Below are 18,370 nucleotides of genomic sequence, written 5' to 3' on the forward strand. Positions count from 1 at the left end.
CTAAATCCTGAAAGCAGACCATACACCTGCTTTCAAATGCCTGTGTGACTTTTACAGAAGTTAATCGTATAATTGGCCACAAAGAAATCCTTGATGAATTCCAGGAAGCTGAAATAGTACAGACCACATTCTCAGATCACAGTGAAAGAAAAACAAAATAATAACAAAAATAGAAATGAGTAAAACCGTAACATCTGGAAATGTTAACACTACTCTTAAACTGCAGCTGGGCCCAAGCAGAAACCAAGATTTCATTGCAGCATGTATTTTTTAAAATTATTATGAAAACACTTACTATTAAACCTATAGTTTATGATGAAAGCTGTATGCAGAAGGAAATTCATTACTTCAATGTAAGTCAAGCATTCCACTCAAAAAGTTAGGGAAGAAAAACACTGAAATAAAGCTGAGGCAAGCAGAAAGGAGCAATTAATAAATGTAAAAATTAATGAAATAGCAACTAGAAAAGCCATGAATTGATAAATAAACCCAAGAATCTATTCTTAAAAGACATTAAAATAGATCCTCCATAAGACCAAAAAAAGGAAAAATCTCAAATACCCAAAATTAGAAATACAATTGAAAACAGATATGAAAACTTGGTTAAATTGCTAATTTTTAAAGGAAAATAATGGAGCAAATAGAAGCTACATCCTGAAAAGAACAGGGCTATGTACTTTTACTTTCAACCTAGATGCTAACACCTTTGAATCTTTTTTATTTTAAGATTTTATTTATTTATTTGTCAGAGAGATAGAGTACAGGCAGACAGAGTGGCAGGCAGAGGCAGAGGGAGAAGCAGGGTCCCCACAGAGCAAGGAGCCCAATGCGGGGCTCGATCCCAGAACACTGGGATCATGACCTGAGCCGAAGGCAGCTGCTTAACTGACTGAGCCACCCAGGCACCCTAGGCCTTTAAATCTTTATGAAACAGATTATTCTGATGTTGCTCACACTATTTGAGAACCTAAGAAGAAAGTTTTCACCTTTTTTTTTTTTTTTGGTATAATCAGTATAAATACTGATCCCAAACAGCATACATAAAGAATACCGTGAATGAATTTCCCTACTGAATATTAATGTAAAAGTCTCTAATAAAAAATTAGCAGGTAGAGTCCAGAAAAGAAAATCATTCTTCACTTAACACCAAGTGGTCTTAATGAAAGTAGTTCTTTTTCTTTGCAACACTTATAATAATTTGTACTTGCATAGTCTACTCATATGCTTATATTCTGGTATGAACTCATCTCCCCCACCAGATTAGTTCTATGAGGACACAGTCATGTGTTACACTGTATATAATTACCTAGAACTGAGGACAGTGAGTACAAAGTAAACATTTTGAGTTAACAAAATTAATTATGGGAATGAAAGGATGGTTCCATAAGAGATCCATTAACATAGATCATGTTAATGACTCAGAAGGGAAATATCATGTAAATAGATGCTGAAAAGACATGCTGAAGTTTAATATCCATTCCTAATAAGGAATTCGAAATGCAATCAGAATAGAGATACCTGTGTCTTAAAAACATATTTTTCTCTTTTTAATAATTTTCACTTTATTGGGAAATAATTGGCACATACAGCATATACTTCTAAAGTACACAACATGATAATTTGATGTGCATCTACAATATAGAGTGATTACCGAGCCCAAGGTAATGAACACAGTTATCACCCCATATCGTTAATATCTCACTGTTTTGTGTGTGTGCAGTGAAAATGCTTAAGATCTCTCAGCAGCCTTGGAGTACACAGTACCACAGTATTAAGTCTAGCCACAGAGCTGTGTCTTAGGTCCTCAGAACTTTCTAAGCCAAGTATCTGGGCCCTTTGACCTACATCACCCCATCTGTCCCTACTCCAGCCCCTGACCATTGCCATTTCCCTCTCTGCTTCTGTGACACTGGAAAAACCTATTTCTCTTAACCCAGAAGCCGGAGCTCACCCATTGGTGAAAACCAGGAAGTGAAGAAAAGGGAAAAAGACGCCCACTCTTCGCTTTCTGCCTACCTTTGCTGGCTGGGCATTTTACAATGATCAGCAACGACTTTTACAAGAAAAAAGTGATTGTGAAAATCATGCAGCAGCTTTGAAAAATATGTAGAGTGTCAGGTTAAATGAAAAAGTGGCGCACAGCTGCATACCTACCTCTGTTGTGATTAAAAGCACGCACGAGGCGTACTCTGGAAATGAATGAGAGGCAGTAGGCAGGTGGATTTTTTTTTTTTTACTTTATTGTCATTATTGCTTGTGTAACAGGTTAAAAAATGAACTAAAAAAGAAAAGAGAACGTGAGGGCAACTGGGAAGAAAGAGATCTGGCTTCTGGTTAGTAGCCCCCAGACCTGTGGCTGCAGTCTTCTTCCTTAAAGGAATCTTAAGACTCCCGGCAGAATGCTTTCAGGATCAGGAAGCTGGGAAAGCTTGGAAGTCCTTCTCTCTGCTCTGCATACTCAGATGTAGAGAAGCCAAATTAATAAATGAAATATTAATGGCTCTAATAAGGAGACGATTATGGCAATTTGGGAAAGTCTCTGGAAGGAGCAATTGATGAAGTAGGAGGGAACGGAGAAGGCCAGATTTCAAACGCAGGTCAGCTATGTCAGGTAAAGATGGCACTGCTGTCATGTCTATCGTTGAGAATTAAGAAAACGGAGAGACCCATCAAGAAAACATAAAAATCCATGTAACTTAGCACTGCTGCACGGTATGATGGAGTGTGACTGGTATTCTATGGAAGGCAGCTGGCCGGTATATTTCAGAGGAACAGCAGCTGTTAACAAAGTCCCCTTTAGGTGATTTTCCTAGGCAGTTGGCAAAGTGGTATGCAAAGATTTATGTTCAGGAATATTCATCACAGCCTCATTTTTAATACCAAAAAAGAAAAAAAAAAGATGCAACCTTAACATGCAAAAATAGGGAATTGCCAAGATAAAGTATATATTGATGGAAAGGTATACTCCACAGCTAATGAAAATCATGCTTTAGAAGAATATTTAATGACAGAAAATACTTAATGGCAATGGAAAATAGGTTCCTAATAGTATATACTGTATGATTCATATGTTATAATATATTCATACATAGAGATGGAAAAATAGCTATAAAGAAATACTCCCAAATGTTAAAAATGATTTGGGGATGAGTGTTGAGATTACAGGGGATTTTCATTTTTCTTTCCAGGCTTTTCTGCATTTTCCCAAATTTTCTTAAAGGAATATGTAAACTTTTATAGCTTAAAATAGTGAGGGTTTTTTTTAAAGATTTTATTTACTTTTTTGACAGACAGAGATCACAAGCAGGCAGAGAGGCAGGCAGAGAGAGAGAGGGAAGCAGGCTCCCCGCTGAGCAGAGAGCCCGATACGGGTGCGGGGGTCAATCCCAAGACCCTGGGATCATTGCCCGAGCTGAAGGCAGAGGCTTTAAACCACTGAGCCACCTAGGTGCCCCAAAATAATGAGTTTAAAGATTATTCATAATCCAAGTGCCTAGATAGTGTCTGAATATAGTTTCTTCTAGCATTTTTCCTAGGCTCTTTTTCTGTATATAAAAAGAGAAGATAGGGGCACCTGGGTGGCTCAGTGGGTTAAAGCCTCTGCCTTCAGCTCAGGTCATGATCCCAGGGTCCTGGGATTGAGCCCCACATCAGGCTCTCTGCTTAGCAGAGAGCCTGCTTCCTCCCCTCTCTCTCTCTGCCTGCCTCTCTGCCTACTTGTGATCTCTATCTCTCTGTCAAATAAATAAATAAATAAATTCTTTTTTTTAAAAAAAAAAAAAGAGAAGATACATAAACACTTTATATTCTTATATATATATGCATTTAAATTTTGTATTTTCACCTGTCCTCATTAACCACATGCCCACCCGAAACTAAAACGGAAATACTTGTCACCAGCTTTGAAGTAACTTGCAGAGTTACAATAAAGAGTGATTAATCAGTTGATGACTGTACATGCTTTGAAAATACAGTGATTAACTATAGCAAACCGATAGCTGGTTTAGCTGTTTAATAAAGAAGTCTAGTTTTGTTTTTGTTTTACAGTTAAGTATAATTTAACATCAGATGGTAGTTGCATTAGATGACCTTGAAGGGCCTGTGCAATCCAAAGGTCGTGAGGCTAATGGAACAGTGTGTTCAACTCCTTCTTATTAATGATCCCTTTGGGAAACCTGGCTGTTCAGATCACAAGACCATACCCACATTGTGCTCTAATTTTAAGCAAAATTTTGAGGAGGAAACCAAGGTCCCTCAAAAGCTAACCTTACAAACTTAAACCATCAAGTGACACACATCACAGTACATATTTCAATTTCCTAGATTAGCTAAAGTATGACTATTGTCATAATCTGTAGAAAACATGTAAAATGATGAGGTCAAAAGACATTTTAAGATGAAGAGGGGCCTGGTTGGGAGGGCCTCTTTGTTCAGACTAGGGGTTTGTTTTTAGAATTTATCACCTGTTCTCCTCTGTTAATTATGACTTTTAATGGAAAGAAAATGCCTAATTTGGAAGTATGCCCCAGTACTCTTCAAATTAAAGTATATTTTCATTTTTTTGAAAAGGAAATGAGAAGCTTTCCCTTGTTAGCCATCAGCTGCTGTTTTAATACACACACACGTATATGCATATATATATATAGATATAGATATATACATAAAATATTCAAGAGCTTAAAGGGATAAAGCCCGGATATACTATGACCTGGTAGATCAGCAGTACCAAAGATAATGTTTCTCCTTCTCATTGCCTTTGACTTACAGTTATTTGATTTCATGTAAAAATCATTTTTTTACTTTCTGTAGGTTTCAGCTAAGTTATAGAATTACATGCAACATTAAATGACCAAAAACAAAAAGAAAACACTATTTTCTTCCTACAGAGACATGGTGCTTCTAGAAAATGCTTCATTGCTTTCACATTATAAACTTATCAAGTCACTTCATTGCGATTTGGAACCTATGAAAAACTTTTTCTCCTATGGATAGTTTCCTCTTTAGCATAGAGAATAGACGTTGCTTATGTAAATCTTAGATTTACAGTTGACTCATAGACATGCATACTCAGCTCTGGTCCCTCTTCCTATCACCATCTTTGTCAAAAGAAAAAAAGTTTGTTTGTTTTTTTCATGAAACTTCTAGACATTTATGAACAAAAAGGCTCATATGGAGACTCAGTACAACTCTTAGTAAACTCACAGAGTGAGCTGACTTCCACGTTCCAGTTTTCTCATCTGTTTGGCTTTCAATTTTTTCAGTATAGTTTAATAGTTATTTTCCCTCCCATGTCACAAGGACTGTCTGACTTTTCTTCTCTCCCCACTTCATTGTTTTCTACTCTCCCATCTCCTAGTAATTATAACCTCTGCGGCATCCTTTCAACAGTTGGGGCTGGAAAATAAGCATCTTGCTGCAAAGATAAAAAGCACCCCTTCGCACAGCCCATCTTTAGCTGATTTAAGCAAATTCAGAGTCCAGCGCGGCTTCTAGAGAGAGCTACCGGTCGTCTGGAGCCCCGACCTACCACCGCCTCACACGAGCCTGCATTCCGAAAGCCTAACGGGGGTTATCGACTGCTCCACTGTGTGAACTGGAGATATTTCTGTGTCATTCTATCTCAGCGATGTTTTTTTATTTGTGTTTCTTGTTTTCTTTTTCAGCCTCGCTGACTGTTATTTCGGTAAAAGCCGTCTCGGGCATGATCACTTTTTCTGTGACGGAGAAAACGCAGCTAACTTATCCCATCTTCTATATCATGTTTATCATCATGATCGCGTCTTGTGTTTTCCAAGTCAAGTAAGTTAGCTTCTGCAGACTCTCTCACCTTTCAACCTTCTGGGGCTTCTCTGAGCATTAATCTTATTGACGTCCGTTGATAATTAACATGAGGTGTAACTGGTTTCTAAGGGTGAGGGGTCTACAGCTGATCCTCAGCCAGCATGCCCTGTTTTCTCCTTCGTGCCCAATAAGAAGCTTTAACTGAGCCCTGCCTTCATGTCTTGTGAGTTCTAAAGTATGGCCGTAATCTAGCGAAGTGCACTTTGATACTTTCCTGATGCTCTTCTGCTTGTAATTAATATCCATCATATGCAGGTTGTCATTAGCAATAAATCAGAGGGGCAGGTCCACATCCAGGATTTCATTCTAAATATAGGAAATGCATGAACCCTTCACCTTCATCCCTAGCTCATGCTCATTAATTGCCCAGGGATGGACAAAACCAGACATTTGGCCGGGAGGGAAATCCTTTCCCCAGAACCCTGCATCCTTGGCCAGAATTTTCTTTGTACCCCTGGGATCGCGGCATGATTGTTTTATGTTTCTCTTGGGGCCTAATAGTGGTGACTTGGAACTTTTGAAATTTCTGTTCTTCTCTCCCCCCACCTCCATCTGCTCTAGTCACTTCCCCTCCATTTCACATCGTGATTATGCCTTTGCCTGCAGAGGCTGTCTTTAGTCAGCCAGGAAGTTTTCTGTTTATTCCAAAATGCTATGCAAAAGCACTGTCCCGGTGCCAGGTGGGAAATCAGAGCCTACCCTCCGGAAGAGAGAGCTTCCCTCCATGGGCACCGGCAGTCAAGTCTGACCTCCACGGGTCGGACATGGGCAAGGACTGGAGAAACCCAGTGTTCGGTCACTGTTTCTTTTGTCATTTCCTCATGGGAATGAGTGTGTTTCTCATGCTTAACCCTCGCTACTTTGTTTCATCTCCCTTTCTTCTTCTGAGTTCATCAGCCGGCTAGAGTATCTTTTGGAGTTTTGTGACTAACATCGTTATCTTTCATCTGGCTGTACGAATTTCAATGGCAGGCACAAGGGAGTGTACCCCGCACTCCCATCCCCCTTCTTCTAGTCCCTGCCCCTGCCCCGCTGGAGCTGCGGTGAGCGCACTCCAACTGTAGGACTGGCCACTGGGCGAAAACGCCCAAGGCGGTGTTTGTTCATAGATTTGTGCATATATGTAAGTGTGGGCACATGGGCACCTGTGTACACACATCCCTCAGGCACACCTGGGCTCTATCCACGAACATTTTTATTTTTCAACTGTGCTACAATAGGACCTAAGCGTTTTAGGTTTGTTTTTTTTTTTTTTTCCTATTTTAATTGTCCAGTTGGTGTCAGTGACAGGGCAGCACGACTTCCTGATGGGGGCTGGAATCACGCTGGTGGCCGGAGAGAGACGGCGAGCTCCCACATGTGCTCTGCAGCTGGAGCCCTGAGCACTGTTTTCGAAACGTTAAACATTCCCTCACTCCTCCATCTTCTTTCTTGGCACGTGGCATGTCAATGGATAGCTACACTATTCCCCAGATATGATATTTAACAGATTCTAGGGTCTATCCTCATGAATCAGCTCCAGTGTGATACTGGTCCAGCAGCTTGAACCGCTTCCAACTCAAACTTCTGTGGCCTCAGAATATGATTAATTGCTTTTCATTGTTACTGTTGTTGGTTTAAACAGACCATAAAACCTGACATCTGATCTCATCCATCAGATGCATATAAGCTATGACTGCTGATTGGAAATGCCCTTTTACTGCACTTCCTCTCCCTTTGTAGTTGTAGCTTAAGGACATGCGTTTCTTGATGTTATTGTTAACTTATTGCTGAGCGTTCCTTAAAGCCAGAGCTCCAGTAAGTGCCTTCTGCTCTAGGTTCCTGAGTCAAGCCACGAAGCTCTACGACACAACCATGGTGGTGCCGGTCAACCATCTTTTCTTTACGACCAGTGCCATTACTGCAGGTGAGCCTTGGCTTCCTACCCTTAGGTGACTCTGCCCCCACACCAGGCGTCCATCAAGTTTCTCTTGGGGTAGACAACACACTCGAGGAATCTTCAGGTTATAAGGAATTGCATAGCCCAGGTCTCATCATCCTCCCCTCCGCCCAGGACTGAATTTCCTCCATGACGTCGTCTAGGACGGGTTACTCTGCTTTGTTTGAAGGCTCCCCCAGGGCTCTCTGTCTCCGGAGAAGGCACAGTCCTCTTTTGGATCATGCTAATTATCTGGAGAGCTCGAATTATTGGAAAGTGTTTCCTTATTCTGGACTTGAAACTACGCTCCCTGTGAATTCGAGACTCTCATCTTAGTTTTGCTTTCAGGAGTCTTCTCCTTGCCAGCCCTTCTGATAATCAAAGCTGCTGAAGGGTCCTCTCGTGTCTTCTCTCTGGACCAAACATCCCTATTCCCGTGAACTCTTCCCTCCGTGTCCCTCACTGCCCTGATCAGAGAGAGAGGTCCAAAACTGAATCCAAAACTGAATCTGGTGTTCCAGGGCAGGCCAGGCAGATGACAATAGAAACTGCCATCATTGCAGCTCTGGCCTCTATTTTTCTATTATTAAAGTTCTTTGGTATTTACTGACAATTTTATATATATATATATATATATATATATATATATATAAAACACAACAGTGTTCTTAAAAAATCATAAATTTGAAACTTGATCCAAATCAAAATACAGTAGATACCAGTATCTCACTCCTAAGTCTAGTACTGATGTAGCCTAGTTTACTGGCTTATTGGATGTATTTACTACCTTCTCAGATTGGACGTTCATTTCCCAAAGCAAAATGTATGCATTTTGGAAGCATACATTAAGGATTATGTCTCCTAATTGGCACATCTTTCTTATTTCATGGCAGACAATGTGACTGCTAGTGGGCAGTTTTTAAGAGTAATTGATGCCTTTCTTTTATTTCCTAAAATTGAAACTTAAAAAGAAAGATCATATAGCAATACATTTGATTTTTTTTTTTTAGCATTTGATGCTTGTTGACAGAAGAAAGTAATAAAAGATTGCACATTTGTGTGCCCTAGAATTACTAGAAGAAAAAAAATAATAGGGCCAAAAAGAGTTACAGGCATGACAGACAGCCTAATAGTTAATATTAATGTTGTAAAGATGTGTAAAAAAATGTAGTTCCCTTGAAAAGAACATTTTGTAGGAGGACCAGCAGGGCTGGAATGTCAATACTCAGCGCACCAAGTAATTGATGAGTCAGGGGGGCTGGAACTTTCTGGGAGCAATCATTCATCTGCTGTTGCTGAAGTGTGGAACGGAGGTGAAGCTTCTTGACTAAGTTTCCCTTTTTTGCCCCCATCAAAAAGTCTAGCTTAAGATTAAAACTCAATACCATATTTTGCCTGCAAACTAGTAGAGTTTCTGTTTCATTCTTTTTATTGCACTAAGTGATACCAGCAAGCTACCACAGGTGCTCTCGTGGAGATGGGTGGCACGGTGCCACCCTCCAGGAGCTCCGTTTCCCAGTCTTTATTGAGAGTCCGAAAAATGTTTCTAGTCTCTGATCCTACAGCTCGCCACCAACAACAACCAAAATAACCCAATCTAAAACTGGCCAAAGGACTTGAATAGACATTTCTCCAAAGAAGATGTACAAATGACCAATAAGCACATGAGAAGATGCTCGACATCACTAACAACTAGGGAAACCTAAGTCAAAACCACAAGGTGATACCACCTTAACACCCATTAGTATGGCTACCAGCAAAAACAAACAAAACAAAACAAAAACAAAAAACAACAAAATTAACAAGCATTGCTGAGGATGTGGAAAAAATCTGAATTCTGCTCACTGTTGGGAATGTAAAATGGAGTAGCCACTACGGAAAACACTAGGGCAGTTCCTCCAAACATTAAACATAGAATCACCATACAGTCCAGCAATCCCACTTCTGGGCGCATATCCAAAAAAATCGAAAGCAGGGGTGTGAACAGGTATCGGTACGCCACGGTGGTAGCAGCATTATTTATAATAGCCAAAAGGTAGAAACAACTCAATTGTCCATCAGTAGGTGAGTGGAAAAGGAAAATGTGGTATGTCCTATGAGGAAATATTATTCAGCCTTAAAAAGGAAGGAAATTCTGGGATGCCTGGGTGGCTCAGTGGGTTAAGCCTCTGCCTTCGGCTTAGGTCATGATCTCAGGGTCCTGGGATCGAGCCCCACATCAGGCTCTCTGCTCAGCAGGGGATTCTGCTTCCCCCTCTCTCTCTGCCTGCTGCTCTGCCTACTCTGCCTACTCTGTCAAATAAGTAAATAAAATAAATAAAATCTTAAAAAAAAAAAAAAGAATTTCTGACCCATGCGACAAATGGATGAACTTTGACGACATTATGCTGAGTGACATAAGCTGGTCACAAAAAGACCAATGCTGTATGATTGCTCCTATATGAGGGATCTGGAGTAGTCAGACTTATAGAAGAGGGAAGCAGAGCGGTGATGGCCAGAGGCTGGAGAAGGGGCAAAGGCAGAGCTGTCCGTTAATGGGTATGGACTTCCAGTGTGGCCAGGTGAGAAAGTTCTGGAGATAAGTCGCTCAACAGTGTGAATATACTTCACACAATGACTGCAAACTTAAAAATGGTTATGACGGTAAACTTCGGGCTATTTGTATTTTACTACAAACTTTTTTAAAGATTTTATTTACTTGTCAGAGAGAGAGAGAGGGAGGAGGAGGGTCAGAACAAGAAGGGGAAGCAGGCTCCCCGCTGAGCAGGCTGCCCAATGTGGGGCTCCATCCCAGAACCCCGGGATCATGACCTGAGCAGAAGGCAGATACTTAACTGACTGAGCAACCCAGGCATCCCTTTACTACACATTTTTTTTTTAAAGTGTTGTTTCTACTCTTTACAAAAGAAATTCTTCTTTAAGCAGCAATAACAGAAAACAAATCCTAAAATACTGAGGAAGAAAAGAAATATGTACAAGGAAGTTTATTGCTACTTGACTAAAGCAAAAAAAAAATTCAAAACAGCTTAAAATGCCCTTAGAGAAATGAATATTATGGTGCATCTGCTTAGAATAACATGGAAACGTTAAAATGATTATAAGGAAGTATGCCATAACATGGAAAAATGCTCTCAAAATGTTCATCCACTCAACCAATATTTCTTAGAACTGGACGTGGCTTCTTCCTGGACGAAGTTTATTCTCTAGGTGAGGAGACGGGCTTGTGAGAGCGCTCCTGGGGCATAGGACTCTGTCTTGTCTGTCATGGTAGGCACAACACCTCGCACAATGGCCGGCATGTAGGACTCAATAAATATTTGTTGGCTGATGAGCCAGGCTAACACCACACGCACACAAACACATGCACACACAAATTCAACTCCACATGATACATAGTTTAAAGATAACTTTATTTTTTTAATTAAAGATTTTACTTATTTTTTGACAGAGAGATAGCAAGAGAAAGGACACAAGCAGAGGGAGTGGGAGAGGGAGAAGCAGACTTCCCACTGAGCCAGGAGCCTGATGCAGGACTTGATCCCAGGACCCTGGGATCATGACCTGAGCCGAAGGCAGATGCTTAATGACTGAGCCACCCAGGCACTCCTTAAAGATACCTTTAAAAAAAAATAACTCTCTGAAGGCTTTGGGACCTTAGACCAAGAAGTCGTCATCAGGATCAACAAGGAGAGAAGACAAGTTTATCAGAGTAAATAACACATCCAAGTTTTCCTTCCCCCAAAAGGGAAGACCGGAAGGAAGCAAAAGGAGAGGGTGTTGGCAGTGAGAAACAGAGCTGGGGAGAATGGCTCCCGTGTCCTCCAGGGCATAAGCGTACATGGGGCATTGCCAAGAGTGTCAGCCTGGGCAGCCAGCTGCTGAGCTGAAGGGGACGCTGTGTCCCAGGCCCCAGAGTCCACCCAGACCCTCAGGTCAGGCCTGCTGACCCCTGGCCTAAAAGTGTAGGTGGGAAGGTCACTAGAGTTTTTTTTTCTTGCCTGTTCTGGTGGGACAAATCCTAGACTGGGTAAGAATTTTCTATTTCCAAAAGTTATGTCAACTCTGTTAATTTTAGAATAATAATACATCGTATGAAGTCTACGAATCTGTGTTCTTTTTGAAATCACTGAAAATGTAAGTGTGGCATGCACGTATTTTTAAATATAAGCTACTGAACGTGCATTTTAAGGGTAACTATCCTTAGAAAAAATAATATATGAACATAATTTGAAAAACAATGTAGCTAGTATATATATATTCTTTCCCTAAAATCATATTTGTCTTTTATTCTGGTCACAGGTATCATATTTTATCAGGAATTCCATGGTGCAGCTTTTCTAACTGTGTTTATATATATTTTTGGGTAAGTAGATGTCTCATAAGTAAGGAATGTGAAATCCTATTACTTTTATGTGGGTTTTTGGCATTCTACCTGAGGTATAGAAAATTGGAAGACAATATAAAAAACATTAGTTTCCTGAGCTCTTAAAAGAAACCTAGTTTTCATTTAATATCCTCCACAGGACTCCATGTCTTTGACTTGGTAATTTGGGTCTCTCTCTGAGGCTTCTGAACCTGGGGATTTTCAATCCCAGCCACGGTCTAGAAAAATCCACCACCAGCTGTCGTAGCTACTCCATGACATCTCTCTGCTAAATCAGACCTACCTCGCTCTTGGAAATTTCTAGGTTAGAACCCAGCCAGGAACCACAGATGCCTGTAGGATCCCCTAGAATAAAGGTTAAGTCTGGGGCAAATTATTAGCTTTGGACCTAATAACATCAGATTGGAAGTATCCCTTTCTTGTGTCTGGGTGCCCATCTTTAACCCTTCCTAGAAATTCGGTAGGCATCATTGCTGACATTCTTGCAAACAGAGAGCAGAACTTGGACAGACTATCACCAGTGTATCAGATCTTCTGCTGGATCTGACTGGCACTCCATTAATGCTTAACTGCTTCTTGATCTTGTGTTCTGCATGACCATTATGCAGACTCGAGCCCAGGCTATTTTCAGTGTAGAAAACCATCTAGCTTGAAAATCCAATTTCATAAGATACTTGGGCAAGCCTAAACTTCTAGGATCTGGAAACTATGACTATTCTTATGGCCAAGGACAATTAAATTTCTTAGAAAATTAAAATAAATATATATATTTTTGCTCATGTTGCATGCCAGTAATGGGTCTGGGCATGCATGGATAGAAAATGAGACCTAGTGTCTACCCAAAGGGTTTAGAGCCGGAATTAGCCTCCAGATGGTAAAAACCTGGGGCAGAGATTTATTGGAAGCTGCCCAGGTCTTGGTTCTGGGGAAAAATATAATTGGCTGCAGCAATTAAGACAAGTTCTAGAAGGCTTACCATGAGAAACAGGAAAAACAAAACCAGTGGAATTTATGTCATCATGTAGACTATGGAGCTGGTATTTAACACCACGGGTTGTTTCAGTGTTCTTGTGTTCTTTATTAATATCACTCTTACAGGTGTTTTCTATCATTCCTTGGTGTGTTTTTGGTCACAAGAAATCGAGAAAAGGAACATCTGCCACAGTCCTACATTGATTTTGGAAATATTCCGGGTAAAACTGTATATTCTTTAATTTATGATGGGAAACTTTATCCTTATAAATTAGTAGTTGCTGGTATTATTGGGGTGTTAAAATTAATATAAAACATAATTTTTATCCTCAAGAAAGTGTCTTTTTAACGATGAAACTAGAGGCGACGTCTTAACCATCAGTGTTAATAATCATTTATTTGAACATCAGTTTTGCACAGACCACTGGGGATATAAAAGAACTGGCCCCATTTTCTTGATTTGGGGGATGTTGCAAATTTCTTTTTGTGTTTCCTTAAACTGAAAAAGGGTGGGGATAGGAGTAGGGAATGGCGACCAGGAGAGTCTTTGAAGGAACATCCCAGGAGAGGAGCTTAGACTGGTAAGGACCATCGTTCTGGGAAAGACTGCAGAAACCTGTGCACGGCGGGGCCGAAAGGGACGACGTCCTTCACGGTCACCTGAACGCGGAGAGCTTCTCCCCTCCACTCTGCCTTCTTCGTCCCGATCCATTTCACACCCCCCATCTTTGCAGTCCTCCACTCTCCTTGGGAAATAACTTGCTGTTGTCACGTAGACAGCAGAAGCGATGTTCAGAACAAAGCCAAGAGTTGGCTGTATCTTCACCTCCTCCCCGGCCTACTCAGTATGTCCAGCTTTGCTAGGGAATCGGGACGACCTACGGGTTTCTAAACAGAAGTAATGATGGTCTGACAGCTTCCTCTCCCATTCTGTTAGGTCCCCGACTTTGAAGCAAAAGCTATTAACGCCGCATCCCTACAACTGAGAAAACATGACCTAAGGAGCTCTGTGTTCTCTTTCCCCCTTGGGCCCCCTTATCCCCTAAGAGCGTTCAAGGCCAGAACTGGCTCTGGTGGCAAAGGTGGGCATTGTGAGTGACTTGTGTGGTTAGAGGCTCTTGGGTAGAAAATACCATTTAACTCGATTTTCCAGTTCACAAAGCCCCATACATAGGATCAGCAGCAGCTTTCAGAAGCTGCTATGGAAGTCTGCTTTTCTTTGTTGTTACACGCATTAGACCAAACACGGAAAAGGGGAAAGGACACTGGGAAGGAAGGTGTGGAGATGAGTGGACGCTTCACGTTCATCTCTTGACCGATCCAGCCCAGTTTCCGTGCCCCGCACAGGAGGACCTGTGTGGCGGGGAGCCCGCGGTCTCCTGCGGAGAGCATGTGGACACCACAAGGGACATAGAGTTCCGGGGCCCTTTCTTCCTGACGTTGATCTCTTCTGTGTAAAGGGTAACCACAGAGCACTATAAAAAGGGACTAAAATGTGGCCTAGAGAGAGGAGAAACCGTTATGAGACGTATTCCTTTCTAAGAGCACAAAATATTTTTTGTGTGTGACTCTTAATCTCCACAGGGAAACAAATGTTGGACAAAATACAGCCAGATTCAAATGGCTTATCCTACGGAACGCTGCCTGATGGAAGTGACTCAACAAAGAGCCAAAGTGGAGAGAAGAAAGAGGTCTGAGCTGTCGAGAGGGATGGCCACTGGCCTGTTATTCGATCCCACCTTTAAAAACCCTCCCCTTGTGTCCCAGCTGGTTCGCGCTGACGTGCACAAGCATCACCATCCCCCGGCCCTCTACACGGACACCTGGGCCCTTCCTACGCTTTGACAGTCTCATGTCTTCACAGAATGGGATTTGAAGTGTTCCCACACTCTGGATGTCCCCCCTCGTGAACATCGACCCAGCTAGATCTTAATTAGAGCCTGGCTTCCTGAGCCAGGACGGTCACACAAAAATGTGCATTCACGATTTGGCTACAGAACACGCACAGGCTGCTTTTCCCACACGACTTCAAGCGTCGGCTGCTTGGCTTTAAAGAGACACGTTCATCCCCCAACCTCGCTCCTGTACCAAAGGTTCGAGAGCATCCGTTTCTCCTACGACGTCTTTTACGAGCCTCCCCCGTAAGGATCTCACCTTTCTAGTCCTGAGTTAGAACAGTGAATCATCTTTTTCTGAAAATGAGCCCTGTTCTAACTGTCCTTTGAAAATTAAGACTATCTTTAAAATGAGAGTCTGTAAGTGGCCTTCCATGATGTGTATACCTTGACTGGTGAACTTTCTCAAATGAAGAAAGGAACAATTTAAGAATTAAGACCAGTTTTTCAAAAAATACAGAATGATGAGCATTTTCTTCAGCTCTACAATCCGATCATACTTGAATTGAGACTGAAAACTTCATCTCCTATGCCGGTGTTTCTGTGGGTCTTATGACTTAACCTAGCAGGTTTATTGTACGTTTTAACTCTTGACGCAAGTCTCCAAAAATTGTATTTAAGTTCTAAGTGTTATTTTCACAAGCACACCATTTCCTCCCCCAAGTTATTATCCCAAGCTTTATAAATTCTTCTAGGCAAGAGTACAGCTATGAGTAGAGAATTGGATTTTAGCCATTTAAGTCTGTAGATGTAGCCAGATGGCCCAACCTGCGCCTAGAGAGCGAGGCCATGTGCTCCTGGGCCTGAATGGCTTTTCTGCTGTGACTCGTCACTTATCTACCAAGATTCACTTGCAGATAGAGTTCATAATCCTATACGTTAGTTATGATCTACTCATATATTTAAATGACAAGAAAAGAGCTAGCCTTTACGGTAAACAACATCAAGTCAGAAGCCCTATCCTTAATGACATGTCAAAAGCTTCCCCTCACTTCTGATGTGCCAGTCCAAGGCTCTTCCAGCCAGCTGTCTTGCGTTTGTGAAGGTTGTATAACTCAGAGCTATCGAGACTGTAATCTTAACTGCTTTGGGTCTTTGAGCATTGTTCTTTGTCATAACCTATAGTGCTGGCCAAACTGAGCCACAAAGGCGAGATTCGAATCCATCGCCAATGTATGAATAATAACCCAGAGCCCATGTCTGGCTTTTGAACTCTGCTATTGTGGAATGTATCCCCTAATTCAAATAAAGCAGTCATATAATTTATGGCATGTTTTACTGAATTGGTCCAACATGTTGGCACCGGAAGGCTCGGCTAAGAAATGCGTCTGGTGTCTTAAACTGCAGATTTTTGATGACTCTCAAAACTGGTTTCAAAGATGGCAAAAATATTTAGACTAAAGAGTTTCACTTGAAGTAGGACTACACTTATAGCTACAGCACGTGGTTTTGAGCATTGTAGAATTTTGTGCAGACACAAGCATGATGCCAATATTTTAGTAGTTGCCAACATTTGCATCTTTTAAAAGTTTTGAGAAATGACATTGACTTATGCACTTTTAAGCAATCTAGCAGTGTTTTAGAAGTCCAGGCAACATATAAAATATATTGAGACCTAATTTTACTTTCCATACTGCTTCTTCAAAGCAAGGTGAAGAGGAGTTTTAGTTGTACTAGCTCATAAGATTTTTTAAATTACAAAGTGCATGACAACAATCAAAGCCAACCCAGTACTTCTCTTGGCATTGTGAATTGGGGACCTTTAGCCAACAACTTGACTCACTGGACTATTTGTCTAGACGAGGGGTCTGCAAAATTTTCCTGTAAAGACACAGAGAATAAATATTTTTAGGTTTATTGGCCAGTGTTGCCTGTCACAACTACTCAACTCTGTCATTCTAGCATGAAAGCCAACACGGCCGATATGTAAACGAACGAGCATGGCTGTAGGCCAGTAAAGTTTTATTTACAAAAACAGGTGGTCAGCCCTAGGACTGTAGTTTGCCAGTCCCTGATCTAGATTCCTTTGCTCTTGCCATGCAATTTTGTTCTTGTTCCTTGGGCATTCAGGAGTTGAAAAGGTAACACTTCATGATTCATGACAAACAAGGATACTATGGGATTGTGGAGCTGTGTCTTGATATTTACATTAAGATCTTGTTGTTTACATAAGATACAGATAGAGGTGATGAGTTTGTTTCTCTTGTAAACAATGGTTCAGAGGTACTTGGGTGGCTCAGTCGGTTAGGTGTCTGCCTTTGGCTCCGGGCATGATCCCAGGGTCCTGGGATGGAGCCCTGTGTCAGGCTCCCTGCTCAGCGGATGGGGAGCCTGCTTCTCCATCTCCTCCCTGCTCATGCTCTCTCTCAAACAAATAAATAAAATCTTAAAAAAAAAAAAAAAGCAGTGATTCTTTTGTGAGCACCCTTGCCTATATTGGAAGAGCCTTTCCAATCCCACATTCCAAGTTGATAATAGCTTCGGAAATGAGTACTAATGACCTCTCATTAAAGCAGAGGACTTTACTACCCAATTGTTTTCAGTTTAAGTGTTTGCTTGTTCTATACCCATAATACTTTCACTACCAGAATCGCTTGGGGGAAAAAACACAATAAAAACTTCTCAAGCGGTGACTCAGAATGTATTTTTCAACACCCCCTTGCCACCCCCACAAGCTCCTGGAAATTCTGTTTCGTGGCAGAGAAAGACTGGGAAAGGACGGATTTCATAGATTATTGCAATTTCAGTGCTGTTGAAGAGTAATGGTGATAATGTGCAGGTCTGGCTCCGAAAGGAGCAGGTGTAATGGTGGACACGACTCAAAGGGGATTGAAACCCTGAGCCACATTCCTGAAAGCCAAGAACCCTCTTTACGCTCACTCCTCGTTTCCAAGCACACAGCTCATCCAGGAGTGTATACGCTCGGCCACACTCAAGGCTGCTTCATACTTGCCAATTTAATAATGATCTTGTGGACATAAATATAGCAGTTACTAAAATGAACCTTCCCAACACCCCTCCAGATTGCTTTACTTAAATTCCATGGCTGGTTATAAGGACAGTCCTTGCACCGGGCAACCACAATCGTCACACACGTGTCTGGCACTGGTGGCTATGAGTGCTTCCATGAGGTTGCTAGATAAACACCACGCATTTTGAACTTTTCAAATAAGATCTCAGAATTGAACCTACCACGATTGTGTGGGAAGTTTAGGAGCTGTTTCTAATCGTTAGACTCATCAACAGTCTGGCTCTTATTATGGCCATCTTGAAATTAAAAAAAAAAAAATAGAATTCCACACAAACATGGTTTCCATGCAAATATAGACCAGTCTTGGGCTATTAAACCTAGTGTTTTAG

At 41.4% G+C, this 18,370-nt stretch overlaps 1 protein-coding gene across 1 annotated transcript in view; it reads left to right on the plus strand.

Moving 5' to 3' along the window:
* Positions 1-17,642, plus strand: part of NIPAL2 (NIPA like domain containing 2) — a 73,277-nt gene extending 55,635 nt beyond the window's left edge. The window contains exons 7-11 of the mRNA XM_080800454.1: positions 5,664-5,799; positions 7,659-7,747; positions 12,059-12,122; positions 13,242-13,336; positions 14,700-17,642. Of these exons, the coding sequence (XP_080656580.1) occupies positions 5,664-5,799; positions 7,659-7,747; positions 12,059-12,122; positions 13,242-13,336; positions 14,700-14,812 (497 nt within the window). The 3' untranslated portion in view covers positions 14,813-17,642. The remainder of the gene's footprint in view (positions 1-5,663; positions 5,800-7,658; positions 7,748-12,058; positions 12,123-13,241; positions 13,337-14,699) is intronic.
* The last annotated feature ends 728 nt before the right edge of the window (positions 17,643-18,370 follow it).

Source organism: Martes martes (genome assembly GCF_963455335.1).
Source record: "Martes martes genome assembly, chromosome: 4".
Taxonomy (NCBI): Eukaryota; Metazoa; Chordata; class Mammalia; order Carnivora; family Mustelidae; genus Martes; species Martes martes.